The 20582-nt window shown below is 44.1% G+C and overlaps 1 protein-coding gene across 2 annotated transcripts in view; it reads right to left on the bottom strand.

Moving 5' to 3' along the window:
* Nucleotides 1-1769: 1769 nt before the first annotated feature.
* THRB (thyroid hormone receptor beta) overlaps nucleotides 1770-20582 on the bottom strand; it is a 159767-nt gene continuing 140954 nt past the window's right edge. For both annotated transcript variants that reach the window (XM_056857230.1, XM_056857231.1), the window contains 6 exons: nucleotides 19717-19817; nucleotides 17356-17503; nucleotides 15352-15557; nucleotides 12337-12483; nucleotides 3236-3494; nucleotides 1770-2200 (listed from right to left, as the gene is read on the bottom strand). In XM_056857230.1, the coding sequence (XP_056713208.1) occupies nucleotides 1959-2200; nucleotides 3236-3494; nucleotides 12337-12483; nucleotides 15352-15557; nucleotides 17356-17503; nucleotides 19717-19817 (1103 nt within the window). In that variant the 3' untranslated portion in view covers nucleotides 1770-1958. The remainder of the gene's footprint in view (nucleotides 2201-3235; nucleotides 3495-12336; nucleotides 12484-15351; nucleotides 15558-17355; nucleotides 17504-19716; nucleotides 19818-20582) is intronic.

Here is a 20582-nt window from a genome sequence, read left to right as displayed (position 1 = left end):
TAAAAGTGATCATGGACAGATAACAGGCATATTTCTAGTCCTTCACCATGGTTAATTATTGATCTGTGAATCCACAGAACATGGAGTAGAAGAATTTATAAAGCATACTTTAAGAATAAGTTAGCTGAGTCCAAAAAAAAAGAAGAGGGCTCTTGATGCACCTCAGTAAACTAGGAGCAATCTTTAGGGGAAAGGTTTTATGTGTCAGAAATTCTATGCTCTAGAATGGATGGAAAAAACACCACCTAAAGATATTTGACATGAAACCAGGCTGCAGGCTGGTGCCATTTCTCCTGCTCACTATAACACAGCAGTAGAATATCTTAGTGGTGCACAGTTTGGTATTAATGCATCAGCAGACAAAACTGATTTTAGGAAAGTAAAAACAATGGTTGGCCACTGAAATCCCCAAATGCCTCAACAATTACCAACATGGGAGAATCAGATTAAGCAGCCCTGTAAATGTATGTGTCGGGGGGGGGGGGGGGAGTTGCTTATCACCACAACTATTTAGGTCTATTTTCCATGAATGCCTTTTGTTCCTTTTCTTTTTTAAATCACAACACACATAAAGGGGTAAAGTTATAATCTAAATCCCCCTTCATGGGCTCACTCTGAATTTCGCTCACCTGAGCTGATCTTTGTAGCTGGCCTCATGGAGCAGCACTCCAATGACCATCTCTTCATTTCGCTATTTTGTCCATAATGACAAAAAAAAAAAAGCAATTTCCAATGGATAATAAGCTTCTACAAATGGTTGCTGGGATAGGCCTGAGTTGCTGGGAGACAGCTGTGAAGTATAAAGCCAGCTGGATCCCAATTCTACATTAAAGACATCTCTGTTCTTGTTGCATGTTTCCTCTTCATAACTATTTTATGTATTTGAGTTTTCCAGGAGGAAATACTCCTCATTTAAAATGACCCCAATCCACAGCCTCTTGCAGAGAGATCTTCATGTGCAAAGAAATGTGTCTGCTGCCTCCGTGGAAATGAAGGAGAAGTTCTGTACACAAATCAGAGCTCCTGCACAAGAACCTAACAAATTCGAGGCAAAGCAAGCAGGCTACGCAAAACCGGGATGACAAACGTGGCATCTTTCCTTATTTTGTGCCATGCAGTCAAATTGGTTTGTGAAGACTTAGCGCAAAGCAGAATCAGGATGTCAGGGGTTATTTTAGGAAGCCTCCCTTGCACATATAAACCCCAGATAAAACGGAAGAACAAGAATGGCCCACGTGTTATATTATTAATTTTTTTCATTCAGAAGGGTTTTAAAGATATGCAGGTTTTTTGACTGACAGTACCTCATAAATATCTCGAAGTAATGATGTGATTATGGTATTCATGGAAGGCTTTGGCAGTGATGGGGATGGCTTTTCTTAAGGGTGACCAAAAATATTAGAAACAATGACCACAATGAAGTGAAAGTTAGGAATGGCCAAATCCTTTTCAGTTGGTCTCAGGCGCGACTAAATTCACTCAGTCACGCCTGATTCTTCAGCAAAGAAGTCACACCTCCTTGAAACTGAGTTAATACTATAAATAAAATAAAATAAAATGGTGTTTGGAATTTAAAAAACCCATTTGATTATCTATTTATTTTCCTGCTATTTTGGCTTAGTTCCCCCTCTTTCCAAGCAGCGATGAGTGTGAGCTTGTGATTTGCCTGAGAGCTGGTGAATGAAACTGGTTTGTTTGTATTCTCAACATCAAAAGGATTCACATCAAAGGACTGAAGGATGAAAACAAACAACAACAAAAATAAAATAAATGCAACAGTCACAATTACCCGCATTGAAGGGACATATTCATTCACGCCTATTTAAAAAAATAAAATCCCCCACACAAAAACAAGGTGGAACAAAATTAAGAATGGACAAAAGGAAAAAGGAACTAGGCAATGGAATGAAATGACACCCAGTAGTGCTATAGGAATTCCGAGAACCGATCCAGCCTTTTTAATCCTCAAAGACTTCCAAGAACAAAGGGGGAAAGAGTTCTGTTGGGCACTCCACCTTCATGTGCAAGAAGCGGCTAGCATGGCAGGCTCCGATCATTCGTAGATCCGTCACTTTCATCAGCAGTTTTGGCCAAAAGTGTGCAATGTGGTGCTTTCGATAATTTATGTAGTGTTCGAATGCCAGGAGGAAACCCTCCTGACATTTTTCTATCCGCTCAACACTGACGAGACCCGGGCGATCTGTAGAGGAAAGATCCAACGTTATTTGCTTGCATTGATCATTACTTCACCAAAAGATTGGTTTGGCAAAAGAGAGGGGCTAGAATCCAAGTGAACCAGTCCTGGCTATCAGCCTGGCTAAAAATGTTCTATGTAGACCCACTCAATCCATACATGAATACATGACGCTACCTTAATACTGAGTCAGACTATTGGTCTATCAAGGGCAGTGTTGTCTACTTGGATTAGCAAAGGGTCTCTTGGGCCTTGGGAAGAGGCCTTTCACATTACCTACTGTCTGATTCATTTAGCTAGAGATGCCAGGGACTGAACCTGGGACCTTCTGCACACAAAGCCTATGCTCTACCACTGAGCCATGGCCCCTTCCTTAAACTTAGACTGAAAATGATTTTACAGCCTAGCTTTGCACATTGCCCTGAGCTCTGATGACATAAAGTATGGCTTTTCTGCCCCAGGTGAAAGAACCTCGTTGCCTATCAAGGAAAGCCAAGCCAATCATTCTGGTTCGTGCAACCCTATGCAATCACCACCTCAGCCTTTATTCCCTGGAAAACAGAAGGCTGTGTTTTATGACATGGGTGAAATATCCTTAGGATCCTATTTAAGGATTACTGCATTGTTTTATTCTGGATGATGTCACACTGCCCTGAAAGAGCAGGTTTGCAGTCTGTCATTACTCATGAATGAAGTTTTGCTTCTGGCATCTGTGGCCAGAAAGGCTTTCTAACCACTGCCTCTCATCTGCCAGCCGCTTCCCCTTTCTTAATAACTCCAACCTGGGTACTGGGAACTTTTCAACTAAACTTAATCCTATTTAAGCCCTAAAGTCAGCAACACTTCCAGGCAAAATACATGCATTTGGATCACATGCCATTGGCCAATATCTTGGGGAGGGGCTGTGGCTCAGTGGTAGAGCCTCTGTGGCATTCTGAAGGGTTGCCCCGGATTCTCCCAAGGAACCACAGAGTGCCCAGGCCTCTGCAGGATGGCCAATAACTAAGATTCTAGTTCTTACAATACATTTTCTATTCTCACCTGAGGACATCAGCAGAACAGCCTGAAGAAGAGCGACTTCCGTGTCATCAAGGTTGAATGATGAAAGCGACATACCCAGGTCAAAAATGGCATCGGATACTACACCAAGACCCCCGTTTTTCAGCTGGCCCCTTGTCACTGCCATCTCCCCATTTAATGTTAATGTCTCACTCTCAGGATCATAGCGAACTGCGGCTCTGAGGGACATGATCTCCATGCAGCAGCCTTTCAGAAGGATGATCTGGTCTTCACATGGCAGCTGCATTTGAAGGATACGGAGAATAACATTTACTGCACTTAAGAGAAAGCATTTTCCCAAGCGCGAACACCCTAAAATGAAACCATTTCATTGGTATACAGTTTTAGTTCATTCATTTTCTAGGCCATGTTATGATCACTAAGGTTACCTTGTTAATCATGATCCATCTGCCACCTTCCAACAGCAAGAGTATACATGGAGTGTACTTAACAGAAGAAGATTTCAATGTCTGTTCTTAAGCTGCTCTTAAGTCATCCTTTTTATTTTTAGCCCTTAACTGAGATTCACATGTGTGGGAAATTTGTCAGTCCAATGAGGCAGGTATATTATAATAAATGCATCATAACTACTACAATCGTGATACATACGTACCATTGACCCAACAATGGTACTTATTGAACATTGTCAACATTGTGGTACAGCTAGGGTTGCCAGCTCCATGTTGGGAAATACCTGGAGATTTTGGGAGTGGAGCCTGAGGAGGGCGGGGTTTTGGGAGGAGAGGGACTTCAATGGGGTATAATGCCATAAAGCCCACCTTCCAAAGCAGTCATTTTCTCCAAGTGAACTGATCTCTGTTGCCCAGAGATCAGTTGTAATCCCAGGAGCTCTCCAGATACCACCTGAAGGTTGTCAACCCTAGATACAACATATATAGCCATGTTTGTCCTACCTGCACCCCACAGGCCATTATTCAAGGTGGACTGTAAGCCTTCAGGGGTGGCGGCCATATTATTCTTGTGTCTGTAACCATCACCTTGGCTCATTACAGAAGGGAAGGTACTATAACAAAACAAATCTTTTTTAGATTTGCTTTGCTTTAAGTTATTTTATTTTTAGGCCTCAGTTGGGAAGAGGCTAAGATAGGATAAGGGATAAAGTCTTATTTATATTACTAGCATAGGGATTGCTTTTAGTCTTGTCAAAATCCATTCCGAGTGAGTGACAGAATCTTTGCATGGCAGAAGTGAAAGCAATGCTCCAAAGGCAAAGTTTTAAAAACGGAGTCTGTTGGGAAGGAAAATTGATGTTGATTGCACTGTCAGCTTAGTTTTCTTTGCAAGAGTTGCCAGCTTTAGGTGCAGAGTGTTTGATCCAAAGGGAGACTGACTGATCCTAGTCAATCAGATTCCTCTATATCAGGCTAAATGGCTTACACAGGACAGAAAGCACAGGAGACAATACTATTTTCATTCTCGAGGGAAGTGATGCTGCTTCATAAACAGAGTTGTCGGGGGAGAGGTAATGGGAAGGTAAAGGGGAGCAACAAATAGGGAAAAATAAATATGGGAACAGGGAAGGGAATAAAAAATTGGGGAAAATAAATCTAATCTAGCACCAGCATGGCACAGTGATTAGGATGTCGGACTAGGACCTGGTTCAAATTCCCACTCTGCAATTAAGCTAAGAGACCCTCAACCAGTCTGCCTGTCTGTCTGTCTGTCTGCCTGCCTGTCTGTCTGTCTCTCTCTCTCAGCCTAGCCTGAGATACTAATATCTCAGCCGCACCAGGGTGCTTGTTGTGAAGATAAAATAGAGGACGGGTGGGATTAAAAAGTAATAAATAAATAACCAACACCGATTTTGCTTTACGTCATAATTTGAAAACAAGCACAGTTCACTTGGGATACATTTGCCCCTTCCATTTCTTTACCCTATGACAAAGACTAAGCAAACAATGCAGATGCTGACCCTTTGCATTTCTTGTGTTTCCAACAACACATGTTGGTGAGTACAGGGATGATGCTAGAAAGGTGCACTGATGGCTCTCAACCCCTCAGTTCCTACCTCCCCATGTTTTTCTGTCATCACTTCAGTCTGTGAAGAGCCAGCATTGCTTGTCAAAAAAGATCTGTATCCTGCCTTGCTCTTAAAAATTGCAATAAAGGCAAAGTATGTCAGGTGTGTTGTGTATTGCCTGCTCTCCATGCAGGTTACCAAAGGGAAGACAATTCCATTTTAAGTTTATGGTTCTAAGTCAATACAGACAACCTTCCTCACATATAAGCGTGTTGTATAGCACTTTTCTGAGGAGTAGACACTCCAGACATCATACTTGGGCCCCATTTTTCTTTTTCTGTCTTGACAAAGCCATTCCTAAGGTTCTCTAGGGAGAGTGATGGTATGCCAGTCATCAAATATATAAAAGTTGGTCACAGTGTTGGTCACACTTACTGTAACCAGAAGAAGGGAGAGTCTATGGAAGTGAAGAGACAAAGCTACAAAAAGCAGAATGTCAGAGCACATACCTGTTCCCCCATATATGCCTGATTTGCTCTCCACTCTCTCCTCTGATAGCTATTCCTATCAGGGCAGCATCACTTTTGATGCTGCCTGGGCCACCAACACCAACTAGAAGTGACATTCTGCATGGGTACACGTACAGGTCACAACTGTCTGGTAAGACTCCACGTGGCCACTGTGGGAAACACCGTCCATTAGGAGCCAAGAGGGCAAAATGCTGCTACTGTCGGCTTTGCCTCCTCCTTCCTTTCCTGCCTTCCCACAGTGCTATGAACTGGCTTAAGGGGAAGCAGCCTCTGTGTATTACTTCCATCCCTGCTCTGCTGCTTCTTCCTCTACCCTGCCTTCTTCTACTACCCTTTTTTGGTTTTTGTTGTTATAGCCAATGGCCCTTTTTTCCTCATCTCGGCCCAGCATGAAGAAGAAGAGTTGGTTTTTATATGCCGACTTTCTCTACCACTTAAGGGAGGCGGAGGCTCAAACCGGCTTACAATCACCTTCCATTCCCCTCCCCACAACAGACCCCCTGTGAGCTAGGTGGGGCTGAAAGAGCTCTAACAGAGCTGTAACTTGCCCAAAGTCACCCAGCTGGCTTCATGTGTAGGAGTGGGGAAACAAATCCAGTTCACCAGATTAGCCTCCGCTGCTCATGTGGAGGAGTGGGGAATCAAACCCGGTTCTCCAGATTAGAGTCCATCGTTCCAAAGCACTGCTCTTAACCACTATACCATGCTGGCATGGCCCACTGGGCTGTTTGCTTGGGGGGGGGAAGGAAAGAGGATGATGGGAAAAGGATGATGGGATGATGGCCATAACTGAGGCAGAGGGGGACAAAGCTGGAAGCAGATCCAATTCACCCACTCGGTTCCTAACATGGTGTGTCCCATAGCAGCAATGGGTCTAGGATTAAACAGCTGGACACTTATAAGTATCCTCTAAGAGTACACATGTAAAAAGTCATGTCTGGTTAGGCCACATGAGTTGAATGGACTGTCCCATAAGACACTAGAAAAAGAGGATACTCAGAGCTCTGCAGCAGCAGAGATAGAACGGCGACCTGTGCAGTGTAAGCAGTTCTCATTCCTTCCTTCCATATCTAGCAGCAGTGCTGCCATGCATGATAGGCCACCTGCTCATTGCAAACAGGTTTAAGCTGTGTAAGAGAGGCAGCAATGTGCAAGCAGACTCCCCCACAGATCTAAAGGTAAGGTTGAAGCCTGAGGCTGGCAACCAGTGGGAGACTTACCATGGGAGGGGCTTTGCCAGAGACATCATGAGGTCAATGAGAAGGACATTGAAGTGATGTAATTGCATAGAGGCGATACTCTATAGAATTTTGGGTGAATGCTAGAGGATTACCTGATGCAATGATATCACTTCTGGGTTGCAGCAGAAGTGATGTAATGGCATCAGTGTGATGCCGATCGCCCATTTGCCCCAGCATTTCTCTTCCCCCGGTTCAGCTGATTGATGGTGGGCAGAGCTAGTGGGGATAGGAGCTGGCCTTCCTATCCAGAGAGCCCTCAGCCACTTCTTTTGAAGCCCCTAGTCATAATAAATATGCAAAATGGTGATACATAATGTGGAACTTTTCACAAGGTGTGAAATTCAACAAATGCAATAAAACAAAAAACCAAGTGTCTAAATATGAGGTCTCCTGTCAGCTTGAAGCCCAAGCCCAATGGCCCTCATGTCCCGCCTTCAATTGGACCTGCATACAAGGAAGACGAGTGATCCCATATTCACACAAGCCATTCTCTTCCTCCTTCAGTTTTGTTCCTGGGATTAGGAGCTTGGAGAGGAGGAAAACTGGGACAGAAGTGAGGACAATTCTTCTTGCACACCAGTCTTGGGGTCCCCTCCATGTTCCAGCTGTGGTCCAAAAAGCCAGTGACCAACAACATTGACAAATGGTAACAAGCTTTACACACCATAAAATCCATGTGTTCAGTCTTACCTAACCATGCTATCTAGCCAATTGTAGAAATGTTGTCCACAAGCTAACACAAATATCCTTATTAAATTACACAGGAACAGGTAATTAATTATGGGTTACTGTATATTCTAATTGTCAGCTGTGGCCCCAATCTGCAGATACTTAAATCTGCAGATCGGTGCCACAGAGACACCCCAGGTTTGTAGAAAAATCTGAGAAGTTTAAAAACATGATGGGGGTATACAATCCCAAAACAAGTTGTCTACTTGCTAAGGGGAGGAGGAGCAGCAAGAAACCCCCTCACAAATGAGATGATGGTGTTGCAGGTGAGTGTAAAAGAGCCACTGCTGCCCCCTTCAGCCAGCTATGTCGTGTGAGGGTCTCTGTGTCTCTGACTCTGTGTCTCTGCTTTCCATCACCTGCTTTGTTATCAGTGAACTCATAAAAGCAGTTCACACCTTCTGGTCCCAGGCGCCTGGCCTGATTGCCCCAAGTATCTCCCCCCCGCTGTTCTTCCTGTCAGTACTCCCTCAGGCCGATGCGGCCTTGGAAGTGTGATAGCTTCAGCAGACTTCCTGGGACTCGTTTGATGTTTTGTATTATGCCAAGCTTGTAACTTCCCATAACAATAAGTGTGAACCCCAGTGCCCCAGTGCCCTGGAGTCAATATATTCTGTAAACCCGACAAGCCCCTCACTTGCAACTTTCTACCTGTGCCTGTCTCATCTCCTGATGTCTTCAATAAATCTGTTGTTTCTGTATCAACGCCTGAGCAATTGATTTGGAGAATTGGACTCAGAGAGGGGGAACTCTCACATTAAGTTGCAAGTCTTTGCCTCTCGGACTGCAGCTGTACCTGTTGGGACAGAATGTCAGCCGACGAGGAAACCACCCCTACCCCTGAGGTACCGGAGGAACCAGAGGTACCGGAGAAACCGGACCCCAAGGAAGAGGGCGCCAAGCCAAAGATACCTAGGGGTCCCATCCCCGACCAGGGCCGGGAAGGACGCCCTCGGGGATTCTTCAACAACTGGCTGGACTCTCCCAAAGGTTGGTCTCTCTCACGGACTGCGGCGAAGGAGCGCCGTTTGGCCTTCCCCAGTACGGGACTCGAGGGGGATCCGGCACGCAAGGAGGCCATAATGGAGGAGGAACGGCGGCAGTGGCAGGAGGACCGCCAAGCTATGCAGGAGCAGATGGAGACCATGCAGCGTGTGATGGGTGAGATGGCAGCGGCCCTCGATGCACTGAAAGTGCAACCGCCCGCCGGCAATCCCCCGGACGGGGCGCCGGCAGCTCCTCCCGCACCTCCCAGCCTCCCGTCCCGTCGAGACCTGAAAGTCACGTATGACGGTTCAGGGGACCAGTTGACCTTTTTTATGGTCCAAGTGGACATTTTTATGCGGGAACAGGGTCGGACCTTCACCTCCGAGGAGTCCCGGGTGCAGTACGTGGCTTCCTTACTGCAAGGGGAGGCGGCCGCCTGGATGGTGTTGCAGTATGAACTCCGCTCGCCGGTGCTGCGAACCCTGGACGAGTTTATGGTGGCACTCCGAAACCGCTTTGAGGACCCGACTCTGGGTGAGCGGGCTAAAGCCTCCCTGATGCAACTGCGCCAAGGGACCAAGTCGGTGGCGCAGTATGCAAGTGAGTTCCAGTCACTGGCTAGCCGAATTCTGGACTGGAGTGAGGCCACTCTGGTGCAGTGTTTCAGGGAGGGTCTCAACCCGGACCTCCAACATTGGGCCTTCATGCAAGGAAACCCCCCGGATGTGGAAGGTTGGGTTCGCCACGCTGCGGACATTGAGAATCGTAAACAACTCCTGAATTTGTCTAAGCAGCGCATCGGACGAGACCCGAGACCCCGGAGTGACAGGGGCCGAGACTTCCGACTGGGAGGGAGCGGGGGTCCCTCGGCCGCTGAACGTCGCAAGCGTTTTGAGACCGGTGTCTGCCTGACCTGCGGGGGAAAGGGACACTTTGCGTCGCAATGCCCCTCTCGTTCGGGTCGTCCCAACCCCCCTCGCCAAGCCCCGACCGAACCGCAGAAGACGGCTGCCGAGGACCAGCCCCGCCGCAGGAGTGGACCACCGGGCCGACGTTCCGGCGCACCCTCCGCTCTCCATGTGCGCCCCCAGGATGTGGTCTCCACCTCTACAGGCCCAACGGGGTCCCGGATTACAAGTACTACTTTTGATTCGGACGGATCCCCGAACGCCACCACTCCATCCCCCTCTTCCAGCGAGGAGGAAGAGTGGGAACAGCCGGCAAAAAACGCCGTCGGTCTGCTGTAGAGGGGGCTCCGCAGCAGACCGCCCCTGTCGTTGTGCAAGGAGCTCCACCGATGGTAAGCGCCCAAGAGGACAATGTGTATGTGCGTGTTCACCTGTCCCTACCCAAAGGGGGTCCCAGTTTAGAATTCCCCGCTTTGGTTGACTCGGGGTGTGCCCGCACCATGATTAATGAGGAAGCTGCCAAGAAACTGGGAGTCAGGCGCAAGCGGCTCCCAGGACCCCTCCGCTTTTCCCAAATGGACGGGAGCGATTTTAAACGGGGCCCAGTGACCCACAGAACTGCAGCCGTGATTATGTCGGTGGGGGAACATTGGGAACTTAAGGTGGGGGAGCAAGTTTATCTGTCCACCAAAAACCTCCGCTCTCTTCGTCCCTGCAAAAAACTCAGCGACCGTTATGTGGGACCTTTCCCCATTACCAGGGTGATCAACGAGGTTACCGTGGAACTGGACCTCCCAAAGACCCTCAAGGGAGTCCATCCCGTCTTTCATATAAGCCTCCTCAAACCCTGTGTAACAGCTCCCCAGTTCCACCCCCCTCCCGAACACGAGATTCCTACGGTGGTGGGAGGGGATACCCATTTGGAAGTGTCCAAGGTTTTAGATTCCAAATGGAAAAAGGGAAAACTGTATTACTTTGTTCGTTGGAAAAACCTTGGTTCCGCGCACGACGAGTGGGTGGCCGCGCCCCACATGGCGGCCCCTCGCTTGGTCCGAGAATTCCACCTCGCTTATCCCGATAAGCCTCGTCCTCTCGAGGACGCGGGAGGGGGGCCTTAAGGGGGGCAGAATGTGAGGGTCTCTGTGTCTCTGACTCTGTGTCTCTGCTTTCCATCACCTGCTTTGTTATCAGTGAACTCATAAAAGCAGTTCACACCTTCTGGTCCCAGGCGCCTGGCCTGATTGCCCCAAGTATCTCCCCCCCGCTGTTCTTCCTGTCAGTACTCCCTCAGGCCGATGCGGCCTTGGAAGTGTGATAGCTTCAGCAGACTTCCTGGGACTCGTTTGATGTTTTGTATTATGCCAAGCTTGTAACTTCCCATAACAATAAGTGTGAACCCAGTGCCCCAGTGCCCTGGAGTCAATATATTCTGTAAACCCGACAAGCCCCTCACTTGCAACTTTCTACCTGTGCCTGTCTCATCTCCTGATGTCTTCAATAAATCTGTTGTTTCTGTATCAACGCCTGAGCAATTGATTTGGAGAATTGGACTCAGAGAGGGGGAACTCTCACATGTCGTTTGGTGGGTGGGTGAGGAGGAGTGGGAGCCACTGTTGCTGCCCCCCACAGCCACTGATTAAGCTGTGTGGAGGAAAGAAGGAGCTAATGTCGTCCCCCCTCCACCAGGAGCTGATGAGTGGGTGAGCAAGGTTCCTTCTCACCCACCCACCTGTCTCCATCACCGTTGCCTCAGTCACCCACCCCAAACTTTCCCCTCAGCTCTTGATTGCTGAAAATGAGGCAACAGTGCTAGAGTCGGGCAGGTGGACAAAGTGACTCCTTCTCACACACTTGCCCGCCTCCTGTACGGTGGCCTCACTCTCGGCCATCAGCTGCTGAGGTGAAAGTTTGAGAAAGGCAACACAACCAGCAACATTTTATTGCGGGTCCCCATTTGTTCTAGTCTAATTCTAATTTTATGCTTTATTTTTAGTACATAACATAATAAAACTCTGGAAAGTGGTATTGTTTTCTTTTACTCTGCTAATAAAGTACTTAGACAACATAGAAAAAGAGAAATTGCATTTGTTGGTTTAATATCCCTTGTCTATCTTAAACCTTTCTCCAGCTAATAACTTTATATTATTTAGTATGACAACAGTCAGTAATGTAATGTGAAATCATGGTCTGACCCTCAAGAATGCACCTTGCATTAAGGGAAGGCTCCTTCCACCAGAAGAAAGCATCTCCGCTAGTAGAACAAACCCCTGGGATTGAACCCAATGTAAGAACATTACTCTGCTGTTTCGGGAGGCCTATTGGTGCAAGAATTTAGGATCATGTGGGGATGAGACAAATATTGTAAAAGGAATTGAAAGCATAATTTCAGCATAATGTATTTTCATTGCATGTTTATATTAATTCATGATATCAGTGATCCCTTTTGCTAAGCATCTTCTATGGGAGGAACCCTTCTTTAATCGAGGAAAACTGCCATTGGAGGAAGATTCCTCACTTAGTAGAAAAGGATCACTGGATTCAAATCAATGTTACTTTATATGCTGGCCAATGACCATAACAATAAATTATATATGTATAATGTTATTTTAAATGTTAAATTAAAAAAGCAAATGTCACATTTTTTTACACAAAAGTTTATCCTGTAGTAGAAAGCAGGAAAATGTTAAACAGGAAAAAAAAAACATACCTCACAGAACATAGGCAACTTTTTGGCAAAATCCACCACTCTTGTGATTGCTGGTGTGATAATTTTTGTAAACTGGCTGAAGGCTTCTAAATCTACTTTCCCGCCTTCTGGGGCATTTACTATTGGTGCTTGTCCAATATCCTCTGGCTAGTAACAGAAAAGAAAAAAAAAAGATCACGAAACAAATTATTTTTAGTCGAGATGGGATCTTCTTAAATTTTTGTGTGATGCCAGCAGTTTAATTTAGTAAGGCCATGATTTAAACATGAACACATATGCACACCCCACACACATGGGTATTGTTTTAGTAACATTCACTTTTACAGAACTTATTCATAAGAATCAGTTGCAAATAAACCTGAACACACATGGGTTTCGGTCATGCCAGTACCCATTTTGTAGGCAGTTCAGTATTTTGCACATGTAGCTACTTGAACACACCTGTTTACATAAATTTCTAGAAGCAATTTAGCTGCCAGTACCTAAAAGCTTGAATCCCTGGCTTCTCCAAGGAAAATTTATACTTCCTTTATTACCCAAAGGAATGAAGACTTCTGTTATTACCTTTATTCTGGGAGTGAACCATGACCTTTTCTATAGTTGTTTTTTTGCTACTTTGGGGGTAGTCTTCATAAAAACGCACAAAAGAAGAATGCCAGAGGCTGTCTCCATACCTGAGCTAACTTGACTGTTTTAAAAAAAGGAACAGGATAGCAAGATTCATACTCTGATAACTTGAGGTGAAACCAGACAAGTTGAGGAATCCAGTTCAAGCAGGTTAATGCGGTTAATTTGGTCCTATTATACTCCGAAGAAGTTGTGGAGAACTGCCCTGGAAAGACCTGAGTTTGGCCTATGAACAAAATGAACCCTGCTCAGTGAAAGCAACAGTTCAACTATGCAACCTCAAATGGCTAGAAGATACTGTGACTGTTAACAAGAGCTCAGTACCAATGGGTTCAACCAGTCAGCTAAAGAGGCTGAGTCATAATAAAAAGCAGGGGAAAGTTCATTGTCTGGGATAAGGGAAATGGTGAACAGATCTTATCAGGAAGGAAATGACCTTCCTTCCACACCTGTTTTTTTCTTTTCTTTTTGAAAAATGTGAAGAATTAGAATTGGTTTTGGGAAGGCTCTGATCCTGCTGTCTCCAGGGAAAATGATCAGGCAAAATTAGGTGAACGTCTGCAAAAACAGAACTGTTATTGCATCGGAGACTCCACTCCCAATCAAGGGAAGAGGTGCAAAAGCTCACATCAGAACACAAGTGTTTAACGTTTTCAAAATAATCTCAAATTAAGCGGACACATTTGTGAAAAAATTCCTTTTCCTGTTTCCTTTGGGGCTTTCTTTTTCTTGGGGTTTCCTGCAGAGGACCCTTAGGATCCAAACTAGACCTGCTTGTTTTTAAAGAATTGGGTCCCGGTTCTCTGGACTGAAGTCAGGTTCCCTCCAGCCACACAGCAGATGTGAGGAATGGCTTCTAAAAAATAAAGGAATGCCTGGTTGAGCTCTGAACACTGCTGCGGGGGGGGGGGGGGAGGTCCTCCTGAGTTCCCTGCCGTGCCGTTTTCCAATGGCAAAAGAGTGCTGAGGGGAGTTATTTCCCCATTTTTGCAGCTCTACATGGAGTACTCTGAACATCTGAAGCAGCAAAAATGGGGAAGTAATTCTCCCAGCACTGTTTTGGCATGGGGAAACAGCTTGGGGGGAAGCAGGAGATTTTCCTCCCCCTGCAGTGGAGTTCTGAGCCCAATTGGGCTGTCCTTTATTTTTAAAAAGCCATTCCCCACCAGCTGCTGTGTGGCTGCAGGGAACCCAAACCCAACTCTTTAACAGCAAACACATATAGTTTGGTCCCTAGATAGGTACTTATAAATTTAATTTGAAATGCAGAAGGCTTAGCTTTTAACTAGGTAGGCCGGGGAAGAGCAGAATGCCATATGGAGAGAGCTACATTTTATTGCTAACTATTTGTCTTTATTTACATATTATTTTGTACTGCATTTTGCTTAGCTATTTTATTCTATAATCTATATAACCTGCAATATTACCTGTCTATCTAATTCTCAACATGGTAAAATCTGTGGATACTTCAATTCAAAGACTGGATCCACGAATAGACAAGATAGATCTTTCCACAATCTTGAAAATGCTCCAAGTTTGCAGAAGAATCTGAAATTTTAAAAATGCATTTGGGTTAAATCCACCCCAAATGATAATAGCTGAAGCTGTAGCTTTAAGGAAGGAATGTCCTCAGTGGCTGTTGCTAGGCAAATATACAGTACTGACACCCTTCAAGCCTTGGTTCTATTAGTAAAAGATGGGGAGAGGGGGCAGAGCCCTTTCTAGGGCTGCTGCTGTTCTAGGGCTGTTGGTCTTCGAGGGCAGACTCACCAGAGCCAGGCACTCCAGCAACAACAGGCAATGTGCCATCATGTGACCTGCATGACTCACCCAGGCCTGGTTGCTTGCTACTGTTCAACAGCAGCCACACCACAAATGTCACTATAATATATTATAGTTTCAGACTAGGTTCTGTGAGATCCACTCTACTGTGGAAGCTCACCGGGTGACTTTGGGCCAGTCACTCACTTAGCCTAACTTATCTCACAAGGTTGTTGTGAGGATAAAATGGAGGAAAGAAAAAAGATGTAAGCTGCTTTGGGTCCTTGTTGTGGAGAAAGGCAGGATATAAATGAAATAATAAATATAGTTGAAGATGCATAGCAGATAAAAGGCACATTGGATGATTGGTGGGAAGGACAGAAAGAAGGACTTAATGGGGGCGGTAAAATTCAGATCTGAATCTAATAGACCTGGGTTTTTTTTTCAGGAATCCAGATATTCTTGATATAGAGGTTTGGGAATATCCTGGTTTGCTGAAAAATTTCAGGTCCATTAGACTCAAATCCAAATTTTACCCCTCCCCAAATTTTTTGCACACCCCTAATTGCAAACTTGCAGCTAAATGAAAAATGACCCAGGAGCGCTCTGCATTGTTATGGCGCCTACCAGAAATTTCCTTTTTTGTTTCCAATGGCTTCCTTGTGCATTGGTAGCCACATGTGCTTCAGTAACAATTTTGATAAGCTCCCATTCTTCATCTGTTGGTTCAGGTTTTATCCCAATTGTTTTCTGCAGCTCTTCCCGACGTCTCTTCTCTCGATTTTCCTCTATCAGTTTTCGTTTCGCTAATCGCTTGCTGTCATCCAACACCACTAAGAAGGAAAGAACATTTTATAGTAAAACAGATTGGCAGACACTTCCTGGAACTGTGTAATCTGTTTTTTTGGGATTAGGGTCATCTATCTTGGGAGCGAAAAAGAAGTACTTGGTCTAACCAGTAGAAAAATCTATTATTGCTTTCACATGTTGAACCATAGCGAAACTTTCCCAAGTTGTGATTTCAGTCCCTGTTACTTTGGACCCTGTTACTAGCAGACCCATTCATAACACAAGAAATTTAGCATGCTTATCTCTCTATGTAGGAATACTTTATAAGTAAACAAAACCCCATGAAAATCAAAATATCTTGCAGAAAATGCTAAAAAAAAACCTGCTGTTTAGGATGAGAAACTCATCATAATTGTGCTATTGAATCATACACTAAAACAAGAGAATGGGGGAAAGGAAGAACTGCACCTACTTGAAGGTAAGCAATGGATTCTCAAAGAAAGCATCATATACTTAGCAAGTTAGTACATTAATCCAACTCTTCCCTCCAAATAATATTTTCCATTAATATTGACCCCTAACTTTTCCTCAAGTGAAAATATTATAAAATGAGCCCTAGTTTAAGAGCTTTAGAGAGAGGTTGAACGCTTTCCCCCTTTACTCTGTATGATTTGTACAGCTCAAAAGTTTGGTTTATTCATAACTGATGCTCGACTGGGAGCAATAGTGCAATTGTCACTTTTGTTTTATTAATTTTCAAGAGCTAATTATTTTATTAAATTTTCAAGGAGGAAAAGATATTTTGGAAGCCATAATCCCTTATCTGCTTCTTAGAATGACATGAAGTGCGAAACGGCGGTCAGTTTTACAACGACAATAATGGTCTGCAAATGCTTGACAAATGTCAATAAACAGTTCAGGGAAAACTGTTTAACAGATAACTAATTCTGATCACTGTGAACATGGATGGGGTAAAACTTAATCACACAGTATTGGGATTTCACTTCCAACAACCTTATTAGGCAACTTCAATACCATATACTTATTTAAGACAATACACAAAAAACGGGATATTTTTCAGCTTGGATCCAAAGAATTCCACAACCAATTGTACATCCTCAAAACAGCTTTGTTCTTGTGTCCACTGAAGAACTGTTTCAAAAGGGGGGGATTTAAAATGATTCCACTGGTCATTCCAACACCCTTGGCCCAGCCAAATGCAACACTTTGGATTCCAGCCTTTCTTTTTTTAATTTTTTAAAACAGGATTATTCTTTTGAATGTATTTTCTTTGGCTGATTAATAGCCACTACCACTGGAGTTTTTAATGTGGTTTTTCATTTTAAGAGAGCCACTCCCATGTATACTAATTAAAGATAGTATTGCAATTCCCCTGAGCAAGTAGGATAATGCAAGTTCTCTAAGGGTTAATCTTGCAGCCGTATGTTCTGGTTCCTTAGAAGTGGAGAGCTCCTTTTCTTTACCGCTAAAAATAAAACAAACAACTGCAGGATGACTCATACGACAACAGCATCCAACTTTCCGTTCTTCCATAATAATTTTCTCCCTGCAAGACACATTTCCAAATGCTCCCACTCCTGTGATAAAAATTGTCTATCTCCTTAATATCATATAAAATTATTGAGGCCAAAGAAAACGTAGTCTTTCCCCCCCCCAGAGTAAACAAAGAATTAAATCTCTATGGGAAAGATTAGCCGGGCATAACAAAAAATATTCTCAATCATCAGGTAATGTACACACGAAAAAAGTGGTAATTACATTGTCCTGAAATAAACACACCTAATAAAAAAGTTCACAATAAAAAAAAAAAACAAAGCTTACAATCTGTTGCCATGCCAACATAGATGCATTTTTTGAAGCGACATTCCTGGCACTGGTTTCTTGTGACTTTGTCTATCACACATTTTCCTTCATATTTACAAGAGTAGGTTGGGTGAAGATTTTTCTGAATAGTTCTTCGGAAAAACCCCTAAGAAGAAAAGAGAGAACACAAACCATCAAACACTTTTCTGGGTATCGGACGCTGTAACCAAATATTTATAGGCCCTTGCAAATGTATAATATAATTCTAGAATGATATTGCCTTTGTTTCACCCTTGCACTCTGATTGTGAAATCAACACAAGTCAAATACATATCCAGAAAATTTGGGTTTTAATTTGGCATTAGCAGCAATTACACTAAAATGCTGACTCATCTTCAAAGCGGAGAGCACATTCAAAGATTAAATTCTGGATGAGTGTCAAGGTGAAATTCTGACTGTATCGGAGCAGACTGCACTCAGAAGAAATAAGCAAGAAACTTGCCTTTATTTTTGGGATCAGGCCTTTTCAACGTTTAAATCATTTGGATCTCAGAGATATCTAATTTTACAGAAGACTTTAGAAATAACACTTGGCAACTAGCATCAAAGCATCTTGTTGTACATAGGCTTCATTAACACACCCAAGGAGCTGTTCTGGTGTTTACCGTTGGGGTAACATGGTGCTGGTTTGCCATAAATAAAGAAAAGAGTTTGTATAATTCAAAAAGATAAGAATATAAGGGATTTTGACAATATCCCTCAAACACATAAAGTTTCCTTAAACATACAGAGATCAGTTGTTCATGTCTACTCAGGGCAAAAGAAAAATAATGGCTCAAACTACATCTAAAAAAACTTATGTTGAACATTAAGAACACTAGTAGACTTTGCCTTGGGATTTGTTGGAATCATATTCACTGTAGAAGTTTAAGGACAAGTTAGACAGGCATTTGATTAGATTTTCAGATGCAAACTTTAGATGGAACCAGTCCTTGAATCTCTGTTGGGACAGATCTCTTGAGAATCTTTCCATCCACATAATTCCGTGATTTCCACAGGTCAAGGTGATGGTGTGTAGTCCTTTGACAAGGACGGCATAAGAAGGGATTTCTGTGGCTAGCTCAAGAACCCACAAGACCCCTTACAACTATATTTATTCTCTATATTTCTCTCAGATTCTAAGGGTGAAGACAGCCATTTATTTTCACAGTAAGTGGTAGGCTGCTTGGGAAACCCTCTCCTCGCATTTCAATTAGAGGTCCCCATCCAGTTGAGCTCTGAACATATCAGCAGCAGAGGCTGGCTGTAGAGAGCACTGCACAAATGATCTCAGGCTCAAGGAGACGCTGACAACCTCTCTGCTTTCCCAAAGGAATGCGGCCGTGTGCGGGGCCAAACGCATTTTTTATTCACTGGTTGCTGTAAATTACGATGGCAGGTAAAGAACTGCAACTTCCGCTGTAGTGTTACATCTGTCTTCACCACAACAGTAGTTCTGTCATCACATAGATTCAAGATGCTACGCAATCATCATTTCCCTTCTTCACAGCGAAAACAATGACTTTAGCTACTTTGGCTTGCATGCCAAAGCAGCATTCATTGGGGCTTGTGTGGGACACGTTTCCAGATATTGCCTTTTCAATGGCAATAGCATCCATACGTAACAGCAAGGACAGCCTTGCTGCAGAGGCAGAAGGAGGGAAGACAGCTCTGCTGTTATTTGTTCCATAAAGAAGTTGGCTAGTGTGTACAGGGAGGAGAAGCAAACATCTTCCAAGGGTTTTTCTTTCCATATCTGCTTAAAACAATGGCTGGGTAAGTGCTGCTGTTTTTTGAAAAACCCTAAAACTGACAAAATTCACAAGATTATCTCATTTCATCACAGAAATTTCCACTATGTGTTCATGACATTCATGCAAATGTATTTTGGAAATAACTCAGCTGCTGGATATCACATAAATAGACATGCAGGTCAGAAAAGAACATAAAGTCATTAATGCAAAAAGGAGAAGCAGCAAGCAAAATGCCATTCCAGTCAACAGCATAAAAATTCTGTGAGTTGTACACATCAGCGGCTGCAACAATATGGACTAACTAATGCTCTTTTATACTTTTGTACCAAAAGTTTTTCCCCAAAATGTAGAAATAAGAAACTTGTGAAAATCTTATTGAAGTAGGAAAAAGTGCCTTTGAAGGTTTTTCATCTGAAAAAAATTAACCTGCATTCAAAACTAAAATCAGTGGCACACCAGAATTCATCTTATCTGTGACAGATGTTCTTTCCTAAACAACATGTATATTTAAGAGATTGTCCATCAGCTGAAGAACAAACTGGCTTATCCCCGCCAGCTCCCATACCCTCGCTCGGGCTATTATTACCTTGCAACCTTCGCAAGTGATGCAGCGATAGTGATACCCAGTGGCTTTGTCACCACACACAACACATAGCTCGTCCTTGTCTAGGTAGCTGGGTATGTACCCTGCAAAGCAAAACACAGAGCGCGATTGTTAAGAAACAGGTTAAACTAGCAAAAATTCCACAGATTATTGACTGCGTTTGTAACACATTCACCTGTTGGCTCAGTCAAGATGGTTGATAGTCTAAAATCCAAAAAAGAAAGATTACAAGAAGTGGCAAGATGGCAAAATGGCTAAAGAAGAACATTTGTTAGCAGGGAGGCAGAAAGGTTACAATACAACCATAATGAAGAACTTAAATCCTGCTGATTTCCAAGGGGAGATGTAAGCATATCCAACTCCCTGATGAAACCAGTGTGACTTAATTATGCTTAGATGCCCATATCTGGGCTACCTATGTTGTGGCCCCCAGGTCAGGAAGGCTCCCACACTTTTATTGTTACGCAGAATGTGAATTCTTCAGGAGGACATTTTTATAATGGGGATAGGGTTGGGCAGCCCATTCCTGAAGGGGGGGGGTAGTTAGTCGACAGCTGGGAGCAGTGCAGCTCCGCCACCTCCTCAGAGGCTTCCCGACTGGAAAATACACAAAATAAATGTAGTAAAACATAGAAACCCTTGAAACTCCTCCATGGAGTTACACAGGGCTACACCTGCCATTTTGCTGGCGTAGCAGTGCTGTAGCATAAAGGGGCGTTCCCAGACTGAATGGTGTTTGGGAGCTGACTAACCTCAGCTTTGCCCCTGGGAACACCCCGGGAATGCCCACCCCGATGCTGGCACAGCCACTTGCTTCTGGGATTCTGCTGCCCGCACTGCTGCATCGC

Source organism: Euleptes europaea, chromosome 11, assembly GCF_029931775.1.
Source record: "Euleptes europaea isolate rEulEur1 chromosome 11, rEulEur1.hap1, whole genome shotgun sequence".
Taxonomy (NCBI): Eukaryota; Metazoa; Chordata; class Lepidosauria; order Squamata; family Sphaerodactylidae; genus Euleptes; species Euleptes europaea.
Note: the sequence above shows the minus strand (reverse complement) of the source record. Positions and strands in the feature narration are given on the sequence as shown.